Consider the following 15,724-nt stretch of genomic DNA (forward strand, 5'->3'; position numbering starts at 1 on the left):
AGGTTTTGTAGTTTTCAGATTCGGAAATTCTAGAAAATCCGAAAAGTTTAGAAAACCCCCATTTTGACATTCTCAATCTTGAATATCGTTTTTAGACTTTTTTCGAAAATCCTCTGGAGTCGAAAACATTTTAAAATTTACGACAACTATTTTACTTGAACCCAGTATAAATGCTCTAATGGAACATCATCCGATACCTTTTACTTTGAGCTTAATTATCTCGCTTCTTATAAGAGACATCAAACATTTGTCAACAGATAAAATATTGGCGATATGATGAACATTTTCTTAGTTGACTAGAGTTTGATATCTCTTACAGGAACCGTGAAAATTAAGATCGAAGGAAAGTACATTAATGACGCAGTACTTATCCTGATTACAATTGAAAGCTACAGTAGTCTATAATTAAATTCTAAGGAACGTTGTAAATCCGCACTGATATTGTCTCGAAATTGATATAACTGGACTATAAACCTGTAGGGCTCAAACACTGTCTAATTTGAGCTCAATTATCTCGATTTCTGTAAAGAAACATAAAAAATCTGTAAACTAATAAAATATTGGTGATATTATGATAAACATTTTATTAGTTGACCAATTTTTGATATCTCTTATAGGAACCGAGATAATTGAGCTCAAAGGACCGCTTTTATTCTTAGCGCAGTCAAGAGTAAAACAATTTCAACTCTAACTATAAGCTATAATTTCGGTGATTGAAGAGTTTCGATGACTAACCCCCAATCTTAAAAAAAAGACAGAGCTTCTCGGATTGCATACGAAGTTCATTGTTCATCGGTACCCGCTAGACTTGCCACAGCACCATCTTTGATTAGAGCACTCTAGAAGGTTTTGAAAAATTCAATATTCTGGTAACTTCTGACAGTTTGAGAATTCAAAAATTTAGATTGAATTTGAAACGTTACAGACACCTTCCAGAACCTTCTAGAACAAGATTTCAAGTTTTCTTCAGAAAAGTCATACCACTTCGTTTTCATCACAACTTCCGATTTGCCCCATCGTGACTTCCTGACGTCTTCATCTCCACCCCCTTCAATCTCTCTTCTCTACCACTTCTGCGTACGTCAGTCCTCGTCTCCTTATCACTCATTTTGTCAAATATCACACGCCTGTCATCCATCATATACCCATACAGACACATAAAAGGCATGTATTCCAATTTTGTCTCTGATTTCTCTATTCTTCTTATCATAAAATAATCTCGTTTCATTTCATTTTATCTTTGATTTTTCCTTCTTCTCAGTTCTATGTCTTGATTTTTTTTGATTCCCTGAAGTTAGGATTCTGAATTCTTCAAATCCAAAATTTCAGAAAAATGTCTCCACCTCTGGTAATCAAGAACGGTACCGTAGTGAATGAAGATGGCATGTTCAAAGCCGATGTGCTCGTCAAAAATGGAATTATTGTGTAAGCACCATTTATCTCGGCTCCTGTCAGAGGTATCAAAAAAGTTTCCCTAACAAAATATTTTTCATTTTATGAGGAACATTTTGTCAATTGACAATTTTTGGATATCTTTCATAGAAAACGAAAAACATTGGCTCAAAGTTGACTTGACCTACTTTTAGTTGAAAATCTTCAATTCTGGAACTCTACAAAAGTATTTCGGAATTTTTCGATTCGTCTGAAAATTTCAGTATTTACTAAACAAATCTGGAGCTTTAATTTTGTAATTGAAAACTTCTTTCTAAATTTTTAGTCTGGAGAGTTATGCGACATGGTACCTCGTGACGCGCACTAACGCGTCAAGGTAGCCATAACTCGACTGAAATAAATTGAGAAAATATTGGCTGCTTTTTTAGAACCTCAAAGTTGACCATTTTTCACTAAAAACCTTAAAATATGTTTCAACTTTCTCGCTCTCTGTGAATGATATCAAAAAATTGTTAACTAACAAAATATTTAGCATGAATTGAAAAACATTTTGTTAGTTAAAAATTTTTGTTATCTCTTACAGGGACCGAGATAAGTTAACTGTGCTGACACATTTTCGATTTCTAGCGAGGTATCCCCAAAAATCATTGCCCTTCCGGAAATGGAAATCATCGATGCGACGGATCGGCTAGTGATTCCTGGTGGAATCGATCCACATACTCATATGCAAATGCCATATGCCGGAGAGGTCACAAAAGACGATTTTTTGAGAGGAACACAAGCGGCCGTGGCCGGCGGAACGACTATGGTGAGTGCAAAAGTTAGGCCATGAGGTTCTGGAGTTTACAGAAATTCTGAAAATTCGAATTTGGTCACTGCAGGATTTCATATCTATTTCTAGGTCACAGCGATGGAAGAAAAAAAAGTTAGACCATAAAACTCTAGTCCTTCTTGAAAGTTTGTTATTTTTCCTTTATATAGGTCCGATTTTCAAATTTCCGAAACCACGTGTCTCCAAAATTTGACAGCTTTATTATAGTATAATGTACCAGGAACTACATAAAACTGACAAAAAAAAAGTTTTTGGGTGTATGTACACTCAAAGTCTCTCTTCTTATCAGTTCACTGATAAGAACATATAATAATGCTTTTGACCATTCGTAAAAGATTTAAGCACACATGATCTTTTGGAATGGTGAAAAAGAAAGTTTCTAAAATCAATTGAAGACAAGTTCGCCAAAAATAATTGACCTTGATATTTAAAAAAATAGGGAAAGAAACAGAGAAAAAATTATGTACCGGTTTATCAAGAGTGAGAGAATGACTTTGCCAGTAAATTGATGACCTAACTTTTCAAAATAGTATTGTTTAGGTCACCTACAGTGCAGTAAAGCATTTTTTTGGTGTTGCCAGTAAAAAACGGATAACTTTGAACATCAGGGCACATTTGCACAAAAATTTTCAACTAAAGAACATAAGAATTATTTATTATATTTAGTATGTTCTGAAATTTTGAGACAAATTGGAAGGTTCTGAACTACTTTCATAGGGCTTCAAAGTTGATTATTTTTCACTGAAAAATGTTTTTGTTAGTAAGAAAACAGAATCTTTCAGATCATTGATTTCTGCTGTCCGGACCATCGAAATGGCGAGTCACTCATGGCTGGATATGCGAGATGGAGAAGTTGGGCAGATCCAAAAGTGTGCTGTGATTACGGTTTATCAGTGGCCATCACTCAATGGAGACCAGAAACTGCTGATCAGATGGCAGTGATAACAAGCCCAGAATTTGGTTGGTTTTGGGATCTTTAAACTCCGAGAACCTTCCAGAAATTCAAAATTCCAGGTGTCAACTCTTTCAAGTTCTACATGGCATACGAAGGAACTCTAATGGTTCGAGATGACGAAATGTACCGAGCAATGCAAGAATGTGCTAAATTAAGAGCACTGGCTAGAGTTCATGCTGAAAACGGATCTGTGATCAAAGAGAGGGAAATCGACTTATTGGCCAAAGGAGTCACCGGACCAGAAGGCCATACACAGAGTCGACCGGAAGAGGTACGCATGACTTTAAACTATAGTTAATCTGGTTAAATAAATCTGAAAATTTCTGAGTATACTAAAAACAACTGGAGCTTTTCTATTGTAATTGACAACTTTCATGTAAAATTTCAGTCTGTGCCATGTGGAAGAAGCCCTTCTACTTTTCGATCTTAAAAATGAAGGGTCATTTCCATAAGCCATAACTCTTCAGGTTGAAAATTAAGAAAGAATGTCTATTGCAAAGTTGAAGCTCTAGTTTTGAATAATACACTCAAAAATTTTGAAACTAATTGAACAATTTCTAAATACTTTTTAGAACTCCAAATTTGAAGATTTTCAAATAGAAATAAGTGGAAATTCACGAACTTTCTACTTTGAGTTAATTTTTCTCGTTTTCTGTGCGAGTTATCAAGAAGTAGTCGACTGACAAAGTGTTTATCAGAATTTCAAAAAAAATTTGTCAGTGGACCACTTTTTGACAGTTCTTACAGGGACCGAGACAAATCGGCTCAAAGTTATCGACTGATTTTTGAAGAGACGCAGATAGTTGGTGTGTATCGTTGTCTGCTCCTCTCACCTAGCAAAAGTTAAACTAGTCGGTCTCAAATTTAGATTGAAGCCGAAGCTACAAACCGTGCATGTGTGCTCGCAGCTCAAGCTAACTGTCCAGTCTACATCGTTCACGTTATGACCAAGGGAGCAGCCGCGGCTATCTCCCACCATCGTGCTCAAGGATCCATCGTTTTTGGAGAACCAATTGCTGCTGGTTTGGCACTTGATGGTTCCCATTATTATAATGAAGACTGGCTTCATGCTGCCCGATATGTCATGTCTCCGCCATTGAGTCGTGATCCAACCACTCCGGAACTTTTGATGAAGTTGTTGGCTGCGTAAGTTGAGCCATACTAAAGTGCTCAAATGACCTAGTGGGTTTTTCAGCTGACATTTTTGAAGTGTAATTGGGAGTTTTCAAGGTCGGGAAATTTAAAAATCGCTGTTAAAAATCTTGAAAATTAGTTCAAAAGTGGATTTCCCCCCTAAACGTTTTCCCATTTTCAGCGGCGAGCTGCATTTGACAGGAACCGATAACTGTACTTATGATGGGTGCCAGAAATCTCTCGGAAAGTGAGTGAAGACATCCGGATACACAAAAAAGCTGACTTTTTTCAGAGGAAACTTTACGAAAATCCCGAACGGAATCAACGGAGTTGAGGATCGTATGTCAGTTGTCTGGGAGAAAGGAGTGCATTCTGGAATTATTGATCCAATGAGATACGTTTCAATTACAAGTGCGACTGCTGCAAAAATCTTCAATATTTATCCCAAGAAGGGGCGAATCGCAGTTGGATCCGATGCCGATATTGTGATTTTTAATCCAAATGCGACACGGACCATTTCAGCGGAGACACATCATCATGTAGGTTTTCCGTGGAATTTTGAATCCCTAGTAGTCCGGAATTTTTCGATTTCTCTGAAAACTTCAGACCATACTAATAAAAAAAACAAAGCTTCAATTCAGTAGTTGATAACTGTTTTGTACAAATTCAACAAAGCGAGATATACGAGGTTAAAGTGGAACATCTCTCATTTCAGTGCTAGCATGTGGAACTTTTTGGCTACTGCATATCCCTCCAGTCTGAAGTTTTAGAAAAAAGTGGTCAACTACAAAAATGAAGCTCTAGCTTTGTGTAGCATGCTTTGAATTTTCAGAAAAATCGAAAAATTCTGAATTACTTTTTTAGGATTTCAAAGTTAAATAACGATTTTCCCCGAAAAAGTTTGAAATTGGCATTTTCGTCCAGTGCTGTAGAAGGCCTAGAAAACACAACTTTGATAAGTTAGGTCATCAATTTGACTGAAATTTGTTTTTTGGGTTGGAGATTTTAAACAATTCTTTTTTACAGAATCTAGACTTTAACATTTTCGAAGGAATCAAATGCCACGGTGTTGCTGAAATCACCATTTCCAGGTAAAACTTTAAACGTTTTTCAAAATTCAAAGTTCAAATTTTTCAGAGGCCGCATTGTTTGGGCTAACGGGCAGCTCCAAACCGTTCCAGGATCGGGAAAATTTGTTCCACTTCTTGCCAACTCTCCATTCGTCTTCTCCAGTCATGAGATTCGGGAAAAGAAGAAGGAGCCACGGATAGTCGAGAGACTTGAATAATTTTTGTTTTAATTCGACGATATTTTTGAATAAAGATGATTTGTATATTTTGAAGTTTCAATTCCAAGATTTTGAGATTCCGAAGCTCCGAGATTCCAAAATATCGAGAGTTAAAAATTCCAATTTCTAAAATTCCAAAATCAAGTACTGTATATTTTTTAACTTGGAAATTAAATTTTTGAATATGTTGAGGGCTTCAAAATGAGTCCAAACATGGTCTGAATTGGTAAACTTTTAATTTTTCGGCCGTCCGTAGTGGGACCCACCACGAAATACAAACTACCGTAAATTTCTCAAGTTTTGTTCAATTTGTGAACTAGTAGTTTCTATAAGTCTGCGAAATGTATTTTTCCATTTCGATATAAATCAAATGCATCTTTATTCTTTTTTTTAGTCCAGACAAAACTTTAAATACAAAGCGTCTTTTTGGGGTTTGGCAAGCTGCGAAACTGGAAAAGCTGTTTTTTCGCTTCTATACGTTCTGGATAGAAGTGGGCGGAGCTTAGGAGTAAACCGGGGGTGGGCGGAGCTAACTAATTAAACATATGAAACTGGAAATCTGAGTATCATAAAACGGGGGGAAAAGTCTCGGTGTAAAGGGGGAGGAATTGAACGGGGGAAGAAGAGGGATGACTAGAATTTCAGAGAGAAAAAAGCAAAAGAAATGGTTAAAAAATACAAAGAAGAAGCTCATTGGAATAGAAGATGCTCAATTGGGATCACTCCATTATTGATTTGACTGCTCGAAGTGATCAATCGAACGCATCTGGCAAGTCCGCCACGTGTCGACAGTACTCGCACTTTTTCTCCATCTGACAGGGAGAAATTGGCAAGTTGATAGGCACCCATAACAGATGCAACACGGATCCGGCCGGATCCTGGAGTACGTGGCGTGGTTGGTGCTGATGTGATGCTGCTGGTTCTGCTGCAAATTTGCAAGATGCATGTTAAAATTAACGCTTACATTTTGGATCTGACCCTACCGGGTTTTTTACTTTTCAAAGAGCTACGTCATGACTTAGAAATTAGGAAATAATCCCCGAATCCCTCTAGATTTTCTTACCTCGTTGACAATGGTATCCTTGACCGTCTAGATGAAGCTGTGGCAAGTCTAGCGGGTACCGATGAACTTTTCGGGACTCTCGAATCGGATGCTATCCGCGAAGCTCCGCCCCATTGTTGCATGGATTTCGTGTAGGGTTGGGTGTTGGTCATTGAGTCGGTACGCGCTTCGATCACTGAAAAAAAAAATCAGCGTTGTTTTCTCATATAGCGATGTAAGCTCAACCACCCCATGCTTGCGTTTCGAGCTCAATTATCTCAGTTCCTATAAGAGCTATGAAACTTTTGTCAACTATCAAAATATTTGTTGTATTATGTTACATTTTTTGTTAGTTGCTAACTTTTTGATATTCTCCCAGAAACCGTGATAAATTGGCTCAAAGACAGAGGGCCCCTTTATTGAGGTAAAATTATCTCGGTTTTTGTCAGAGATACCAAAAAGTTGTCAAAAACAAAATGCTCACCACTTGATTCCAAACATTTTTCAATTCAAACTTTGTGCTATTTTTGAGATATTTAGAGTCAAAAATGATTTACCTGGCAACAGCGACAAACTATCCACCATTCTCCACAACAACGTTCTGTACTCCGCGCTAGCAGACAACAAGAACGAATTGTCAGAGTAGAGAGTTTTCAGCACCTTCTCCTTGAGCACAATATAGCACAACCAGCAGTCCAGCGAGTTTTCTCTGAAATTTGTTGACTTTCGGTTTCAGTCGGAACTCTAAAGCACCTTACCTGATAAGCTCTTCGAAGAAAATTTCCACTTTGACGTTATCAGTTTTTGAGCATTCTTCCAATTGCTTCACAATCGAATGAACGTCTTTGGTGGCTGGTCCTTTGGAAGTGACAGTTTGAATCATTGTCCACGCGGAGACTCCTTCTAGAAGGCCATCTTCGATCAGGGATCTCATGGCACTGAAATTGTATTATATAGGTCTGGTTGCAGCGCTCCAACTCACATCACAAGCAAATCCATTCCATCGCCTCTTGAAATCGTGGCAACCCCTTCGACCACATTCTCAACAAGTGTCCGTTTCGCGGCGTAAATCGGCAGCCCAACGATGGACAGCTCCTTGGCGCGCAATTGATGGCGAGTCGTTGAGCTGTAAAAATGAGCAATGACTCCTTGACACTGAGAGACCAATAGAGAAAATGATTGATGATATTTGTGTGGGGTTAAATAGTGGGACCAAAAAGAGCTTACGTTGTGGGAGCGAACGAGAAATTGGTGTCGGTTGGTGTGGAGGCACAATCGCAAAGGACCGTTTTCGTTTGCGCCGTTTGAGCCCAAATTGGAGGGTGTATCCTGGAGAAAAAACGGTTTTTACCGCCAAAACAAGCCAAAAAATATCTTCCATTAGTATGTTTTTCACTTCCAAGCATCCTGGTCCCTAGTATATGTATAGAACCTGGTTAACGATTGGTCATGTTCTTCTGACCAAACAACTGCTCCAGGTAGTTGCTCAATAAAAGTCTCTTACCTCCTCCGTACTCGATAACACGTTCGGCACGCCTCGTTAGCCGACGCCGAAATTCCAGGCATTCGATGACGATCGATGCAATTTGATGAAAAATGAGGATGATGATGGGATGAGGAAGTGATGGCGCTTTGTTGGGTTGTCGCATTTTTTGATGTTGACGAGGTGAGCAATTGGGTGTTGCTCTTGAAAAATGAGCACGCTTCTGCGACGTGTCTGGAAAAATGAGTGGTGTGGCCTTGGATATGAGCTATGCGGTGCTAGGCCGTGGTCGATTTCAAGCTCAAAAAATCATTTTTCTAACTACAGTACCGGTTAATATACAAACATGCATTTTCAGTTGATTTTCAGCATTTTTAGAAGTCTGGAGCTCGGCTGTCAAGTTACCGATCACTTTGAAAAAACTGCAGAGTGTAAAATAGACCTAGATTGAAAACTTTGCATTCAGCAAAGTTTTTGAAATCCCAAGTTTTTCCGCTGTTTGCCGATTTCTGAATAACACCTATTTTTTACCGTTTTCAGTACAAAAACGGACCAAAAATAGGTTATCTTTCAGAAATCGGAAAATAGCTGAAAAACTAGGAATTTTCAAAACATTCTGTGGTTGAAAAGCTTTAAATCTAGGTCTGTTTTACACCCTATTGGTAGTCGAGTGTCAGAATTCTGTCCGAAAATCAACCGAAAAGCACGTTTTTTAAAATACCTTATTGACTGGTACTGTAGGTAGTTAGGTCGTAAACAACCTGATTTGAGCATCTCTGAAGCTCCAAAAAGAATATTTATCTGTTCTTCCAGATGTCCAAATCCCTAGTACTTGGGATCCTTACTTCCAATATCTTTTCTATCACATTAACCCTATTTTCCCTCAATTTCTCTTCTTTTTTCAATCAGTTTTCCCCCAATCCATTCCCCTTCAATTTCCGTTCGCTCATTCAACAAAAAAAGTTCACCTTCCCATCTTTTTTGACCATCTTTTCCGACACACTGGGTTAGGAAATAAAGCTCTGCGTCTCTCAATTTACCATACTCTTTTTTACAAAGCGCGCGGCGCGGAATAATCTCAAAGAAGGAGATTAAGCCGAGGGAGAGAGTATAGAAAAATGAGAGGGCACTAGAGAAATTGGATGGAAACTCACTTTGGGAGAAGCACTGAAAGAGATTGCCAATCCTCGATGTGACTGGGGCCACTGCACCCGAGGCCAGAATCTGGAGAATCTTCCTGAAAAAATATGAATTATTAACACTATGGATGGGAAAAATTGAGATTGAATGGGGTTTCGTGAGGGCTTCAAAAAGTTCTACGACTCTGAAAAATTACAATTTCGAAAAAGCATTACCTGGAAAAACAGTGGAAAATCGTTTGTTGAAGTGATCGATGGAAGTGGTTCACTCTTCTGAGTTTTGATAATGGCATCTCGGAATGAAGCTGTGAAGGATTCACAGAGTGATGGCATCTGGAAAATTCAAGAATTATTAGATTCGAAAATTCTGGAATTTCTGATATTCTGAAGTTCTTAGATTTTTAAGTTTTAGGATTCTGAAATTCTGATGATCTAAGATTACGAAGTTTCAAGTTTCTGAGATTCTCAGGTTCTAAGATTCCAAGATTTTCAGATTCTTAAGTTCCAAATTTTAAAGGAAATCAGAAAAATCGAAAATTCGAAAATCTGACAATTCAAAAATTTGTTTGCAGTTTCTAATTGTAAGATATAATTCAAAATATATAAAAATCTTACAGTATCAAGATTAGGAAAACGGCAAAAAAATAGTTCAAAAATATCAAGTTAGTCTTCAGAAATCTCGAAAATTTTTTTCATATTTTACTTTTTTTTTGAAATCTCAGAAGTTCAGAATAAGAATCTTGGAGGTTCGGAAAGCTCCTAACTTTCTGTATTTTTCGAAATGTTTTAATTCAAATGTAATAGAATTCGGCCTACAAAAAAAACCAAAAAAATCATTATTTCAAATTTCTGAAAACTCAGAAGTTCAGAATTTTAAAAATTAGCTAAACTTGGGAGCCCCAAACCGTCAACTTTGAGCCAATTTATCTCAGTTCCTGTAAAAGATACCAAAATGTTGTCAACTGATAAAATGTTCATCATAATATCAAAACATATTTTGCTAGTTAACCACCTTTTGATATCTCATACAGGAACCGAGATAGCATGGTTCAAAATTGAAAATTATCGGGATCATTCTTTTGTAGTGGTTACGGTAGTTCAAACCTCTAACTTTCGTTTTTCTCTTTTTATTCCTAAACCCAAAAAAGAGGAACGCGATCAATTAATAAAAAAAGTGTTCTATTAATGTATCATCGGATATAAAATGATAAATGTTTGTTGGTGGTGACGACTAGTCGTCCTAAAGGAAAAAAAAGTATCGGATAAGAAAGAAAAGACATTCTCCATTTGACACCGATGCAAAAAAGACGATAAATTATTTTTTTGGTGGTGGCGGTGGCGATTGGATTATGTAAGAAGATTTATGTTTTGTTCTTCTAAAATTCATTGGTATTTTTGGAACCTAACATAACCGATAAAAATCTAATTACAAATCTGGTAATTTTTATTTTTTCTGTCAAATGACCTAACTTTTTTGATGAAATAGAAATTTAGAGAATTCTGAGTTTCCAGTAATTTCGAAAATCCAAATCATTCAAAATTTTTTTTGCATATTTCGAAATAAATCTCCCTTTAGGGGGACAACTTTTTTTTTCTGAAAAACCAAAATTTGGAAAAAAAAGAAAAAGAGACATGAAACCTATAAAAAGGAAAAAGGAGAAATCATTTTCGAAATTCAAAAATTTTTCGTGGAATTTTAGAATTTCAGAACTTCAGTACTCCAGACTTTTTTTTTTAGAAATTTGGGCCTTCAAATTTCAAATGTTAAAAAACCGTTCGAGAATTCGAATTTTCTAGAAATCCAGATGTTTGGAAAATCCCAAGGTTTCAAGGAAAAACCAAAAAATCAATAGTATATCTATTTCAGATGGCCCCCCCTATCTAACTGAAAAACAACAAAAATACCCCTCTAGTTTTCTTTTTTTGTAACAACCCACTCTGCTAAAAACAAAAAAAATGTGTGTTGACTTTTTTATTCTTGACCAAAGACCTCTCCTTATCTTAAGACAAAAACTTAGAAAATTAAAAATATGATAATGAATTTCCCAGAAAATTGAAATTAAAGAATTTCAAAAAATGAGAAATTCCAAAATAAGCAACCCACTACGTACACCTTGAGCTCAATTATCTCGGCTCCTATGAGAGATATCAAAAAAATTCCAACTGATAAATTATCATAAAATCACTAATATTTTATCAGTTGATAACATTTTGATATCTCTTGTAGGAACCAAGATAAGTAAGCTCAAAGTGTACGTATAGGGAAAATTATACATCCCAGAACCAACCTCATGATGCATTGCCAAAAACTCCAACTTTGGCGGTTGTTTCCCTCTCTCCGTTGTCTCCGCAGACGATGGCTCAGAAGCATTCTTTTCCAGAATATCAGCAAAAGTTCTTTTCTGTGTAATTGAGCTCCTGCGTGCCGAATCACGTCTCCATCGATCCTTCCTAATGATATCCTCATTCGCTTCACGGATTTCATTATCATTAACATCGACGAATCGAGTCGCCGCATCTCCAGACACAAAATTGGCAATCAGAGAGTTCGGACGATGAATCGACCTCTTCCAGACGTCTGGAGCAGACGCAGTTCGTTCGTCCAGCGGTTCAGAAGATCGAATCCGTCCCCAGGTAGTCAAATTCTCATTTATACCTGATTGCCAATGTCCAGAGTCCGCAAATGCCAATTGAAAATCCTCTTTTTTCATCTGACATCTCTCTCGAAACTGTGTCGAATCCAACGAATCCGTGGACACTGATGGATCCACAGACTCAAAAAGCATCGAATCCTCACCACAAAAGTTGAGCGCCGCGATGCGAGCATCAATGTCATCAGGCCATTGATCCTCATCGGGCATCATGTGCAATTCGCACAGTTCCACCATTGTGGAAGATTTAGAAGACGTGGGTGTGATTCAGAAGACGTGTGGGGGATTGGGGTGTGTACAAAGGAGTAAACTGGGCGAGAAGGGAGCGGGAGCGCCGTCGATCAATGGAATCCTGCGTCTCTCGCCCAGTAGAGAACCAGAGTGTCGTCAGCTGTCTTGTGTCTGCTTCTCTTCTGGACACACTCTCTTGTTCTCGTTTAGCAATTGTCTGCGTCTCTCGCTGAAAGTATGTATTCTTGGGATCTCTCTCGAGTTGTGTGCGAAAAGAAGCCGGAGAAAAGAGGGGAGAAATAGATGTACTTGTGCATGAATGATGAGAGAATATTGGCTCACATTTTGAAGGAAAATTGCGAAGAGAGAGCATCGTATTACTGTGAATATTTATAGAAAACAAAAAGAAAAGCGCAAGATTTTCTTAAGAAAGAAATACTAGTAATATAAGAAGAAGTTTTCGTCGTTTTTCAACACGAAAAAGTTTGAAATCTTGATATTTCGAAAAGTTCTAGAGTTCCGAGAGTCCTGGAATGCAAAACGCTCAGTTTTCGAGAAAATCCAAAAAAAAAAACGGAAATGCAAAATTTAAAAATTCCATAATTCGAACTTTTAAAATTTCGAGTTTTAAATATTGGAATATTCGAATATCGAGGAGCCCAAAAAGATTCAGAATTTCTGGAATTCAAAAATTCAGAAATTTAAAAATCCGAAAATTCTGAAGTTTTCGAAAATTAAGAAGCAAAATAGCGGAATTCCGAAAAGCCAAAAATTCGAAAATTCGTAATACGAAAATCTGGAAATCAATAAATATGAAACATAAGAAAGCAGAAAATCTATGTAGAAGCTAATGAGTCCATGAGTTTGGAAGCTCAAAAATCCAAAAAATGAGCATAAAAAATTTGAAATTTCAAAAATCCAAAAATCCCAAAAACTTTAAACACCCTAAAATCCAAATTTTCGAAAATCTTAAAATCTAAAAATCCTAAAATCTTAAAATTTAAACACCTGAAAGAATAGAACCCGAGAATTCAAAAAATCAACAATCCAAAAATCCAAAATTTCAGGCTCCGCCTCTAAAACAAGCCCAGTCAGTGATGTTTTATTTTCAAGTTTTTTTTTCTTGTAAGACATAAAATTTTCGGTCCACTAAAAATGTTTTAAAGTTTACGAATCGTAAATTTTTGACATAAAATGAATAGTGTATAGTTAACATGACTACAAAATGATATAGTTTTATGATAATTGATAATGAGCAATAAAATGAAAAAAAAATTTCGAAAACCATGGGACCTAGAAGTCAAAAATCTAGGTTTCAAAAATTGAAAAATTCAGAAATATCGAAATTTCAGAAATTCGGAAAGTCGGAAGTTAAAAAATTTAAAAATTTAAAAATTTAAAAATTCCGAAATTCAGAAATTCAAAAATCCTAAGCTGTTAAAAATTTCAAAGACATACGCAAATTCTGCTTGTTTGGTAAAATTGTTGCTATTTCTATCCAAACCAAATGTTCCCAAGGGAAAAATATTTATCACTTTTTCTACGATCTTCTTTTTCTTCTTTTTCCAAACGTCTAACTTTTTGGCCACTTAAGAAAAGTATCCTCCACAAAGAGCCGAGAAACAGTATGGTCGTTCCACACTACAGAAAAAAGTGTGCTCATCACAAATTAACGAGAGAGTACTAATAAAAAGAGAGACGCAGAGAAAAGGAAGATATGTGTGATCAGTTGGGGAGTGGAGGCGAGAAAATGTGCTTGCTGACGTCTAAATCCATCATAATTGTTCGGGAGGGAAATTATGATTGATGAGAAAGTGGGAATTGGAAAACATGGGATAATTAAGTGCTCAGAATTCATGGAAGACGATTTGAAACATTTTGATCAACCTCAGGAGACGTTACGGAAAATGGCATGTGGTTCTAACTGAACGCTTTTCCGAAGAATCGGATTACGTGGATTGGAAGGAATAAGAAGAAATAAAAGAAGAATCAGAACGTATTGAATGGACAAAGAAGAAGAACAAATAGAAGACGTTGGGAAGAAGAACGACAGCATCTTCAAGAGAAAAAGAAACGGAGATTTTCAATTAAGGAGAAGAAGAAGGCGCGATGGAAAAGAAGATGAAGAAGAGCACTTAATAGGAGAGCATTTGACAGCAAAATAGGGTGAACGAGGGAGACAGGAAGCTAATGGGATTTTCGAGAATTTTCTTGAAAAATCGAATAACTAGTTAGGTTAGCTAAAAAAACCGGACTTTTTCAGCTCGAAAACCGCACAAAAAATGCCTTTGAATGTTTTCTTTCAGTCTAAAAATTTTCCACTTTTGGGACTTTCAAGATTTCGATATTCCTTGAATTCCAACCAAACTTTACTTTTTTTAGGGGACATACAAACTTCAGCCGTTCCCGAATTTCTATAAAATTTGAGAATTTTCTAAAACCTTACTAAAGTGATGGGCCTCCATTTTCGAAAATTTAAACATTTAAAAGTTCAAATATCTGAAAATCAAAAGATCCAAAAATTGAAGCATCTAGAAAAATAGGAGTTCGGGAACCCAAGACATCAAACATTCAACAATCCGAAAGCCTGAAATTGCCGGCTCCACATCTAAAACGAGTCCAATTAATAATGTTTAGTTTTCAAAATTTTTCCGGTAAGACAATTAAATTTTCGGGTCCACTGAAAAATGAATGTTTACGAATCGTAAATTTTAACATAAAAATGAAGTTCATATGGTTAGAATGACTAAAAATGCTATAGTTTTACGATAATTGACGATGAACAATAAAATGAGAAATCCTCAAAATCATGGGACCTAGAAGTCAAAAATCTAGTTCATGTGTTTAAACGTTTTCTGAAAACTATTAGGCAAAAATCAGAAATTGAAAATGCGGAGCTGAAAATTTCCAGATCCTCACAGGAGTGGTCCAGTTTCAAAAATCGTTCGAAAAAAATTTCGAATCAATCCAAAATCGGTTTTCAATATTTTGCAACCAGTTTTTCTCTTGCAGGGGCTATAAAACTTTTCCAGAAACTTTTATAGTTTTTCAACAAGAAAAAACGAAACGCGTCAATTCGGAAATATTCAGAAGTTGTTAAAAGTTTTCAAAAAATCCAGATCTCGAATTCTCAAAAAGAGAACCTTTTCATAGAAAAAGTTATGGGAAAGCTCTTTAATCACTCAAAAAAAACCTCAAAAAAACTTAAAAACCGAAAAACCACGGATGCATAAAAATGCATAAGATGACTGGAATACGAGAAGAATAGAGTTCCGTCTCGCGAGCATTGGCATCTGGCAAGATCGAGAATTCTTGCAGGTCTTGCAAGAAATTTTCGGGACTTGTCTTGTCTTGTCTCGCATAAATGCTTGTCTCGTCTCGCGCTCGCAGATGCTCGCTTTGTCTCGTCTCGCAAATTCTCGTTCTCGCTCGCAATTTCTTATTTCACGTGCAAGACTCGCACTTTTCCTGCGGGTCTTGCAAGACTCATAACTGTTTTCAATTTTTGTTTTCAAATTTGATGCGTGGCCCAGTTAAATTCCCAAATGTACAGTATAACCTCTATTAGGGTGGACGG

At 36.7% G+C, this 15,724-nt stretch overlaps 3 protein-coding genes across 3 annotated transcripts; 2 read left to right on the plus strand and 1 right to left on the minus strand.

The window, feature by feature from the left end:
• Window positions 1–1,333: 1,333 nt before the first annotated feature.
• Window positions 1,334–5,601, plus strand: Cbr-dhp-1 (the record flags this gene model as incomplete). Its single annotated transcript, XM_002629839.1, has 9 exons — window positions 1,334–1,425; window positions 2,020–2,200; window positions 3,007–3,184; window positions 3,239–3,450; window positions 4,048–4,325; window positions 4,495–4,560; window positions 4,606–4,852; window positions 5,340–5,404; window positions 5,451–5,601. 9 exons carry the CDS (start codon window positions 1,334–1,336, stop codon window positions 5,599–5,601), a joined length of 1,470 nt encoding a protein of 489 aa, XP_002629885.1.
• A 690-nt stretch (window positions 5,602–6,291) lies between these two features.
• Cbr-unc-14 lies at window positions 6,292–12,153 on the minus strand (the record flags this gene model as incomplete). Its single annotated transcript, XM_045236905.1, has 10 exons — window positions 6,292–6,526; window positions 6,665–6,839; window positions 7,201–7,352; window positions 7,402–7,581; window positions 7,626–7,769; window positions 7,871–7,972; window positions 8,148–8,360; window positions 9,281–9,363; window positions 9,482–9,598; window positions 11,554–12,153. 10 exons carry the CDS (start codon window positions 12,151–12,153, stop codon window positions 6,292–6,294), a joined length of 2,001 nt encoding a protein of 666 aa, XP_045097435.1.
• Window positions 12,154–14,003: 1,850 nt separating this feature from the next.
• On the plus strand, window positions 14,004–15,511 carry CBG25465 (the record flags this gene model as incomplete). The annotated part of the gene is made up of 4 exons (XM_045236910.1): window positions 14,004–14,061; window positions 14,661–14,732; window positions 15,072–15,215; window positions 15,432–15,511. 4 exons carry the CDS (start codon window positions 14,004–14,006, stop codon window positions 15,509–15,511), a joined length of 354 nt encoding a protein of 117 aa, XP_045100486.1.
• Window positions 15,512–15,724: the final 213 nt, after the last annotated feature.

This window comes from Caenorhabditis briggsae (genome assembly GCF_000004555.2).
Source record: "Caenorhabditis briggsae complete genome, chrI, whole genome shotgun sequence".
In the NCBI taxonomy this organism is placed as follows: domain Eukaryota; kingdom Metazoa; phylum Nematoda; class Chromadorea; order Rhabditida; family Rhabditidae; genus Caenorhabditis; species Caenorhabditis briggsae.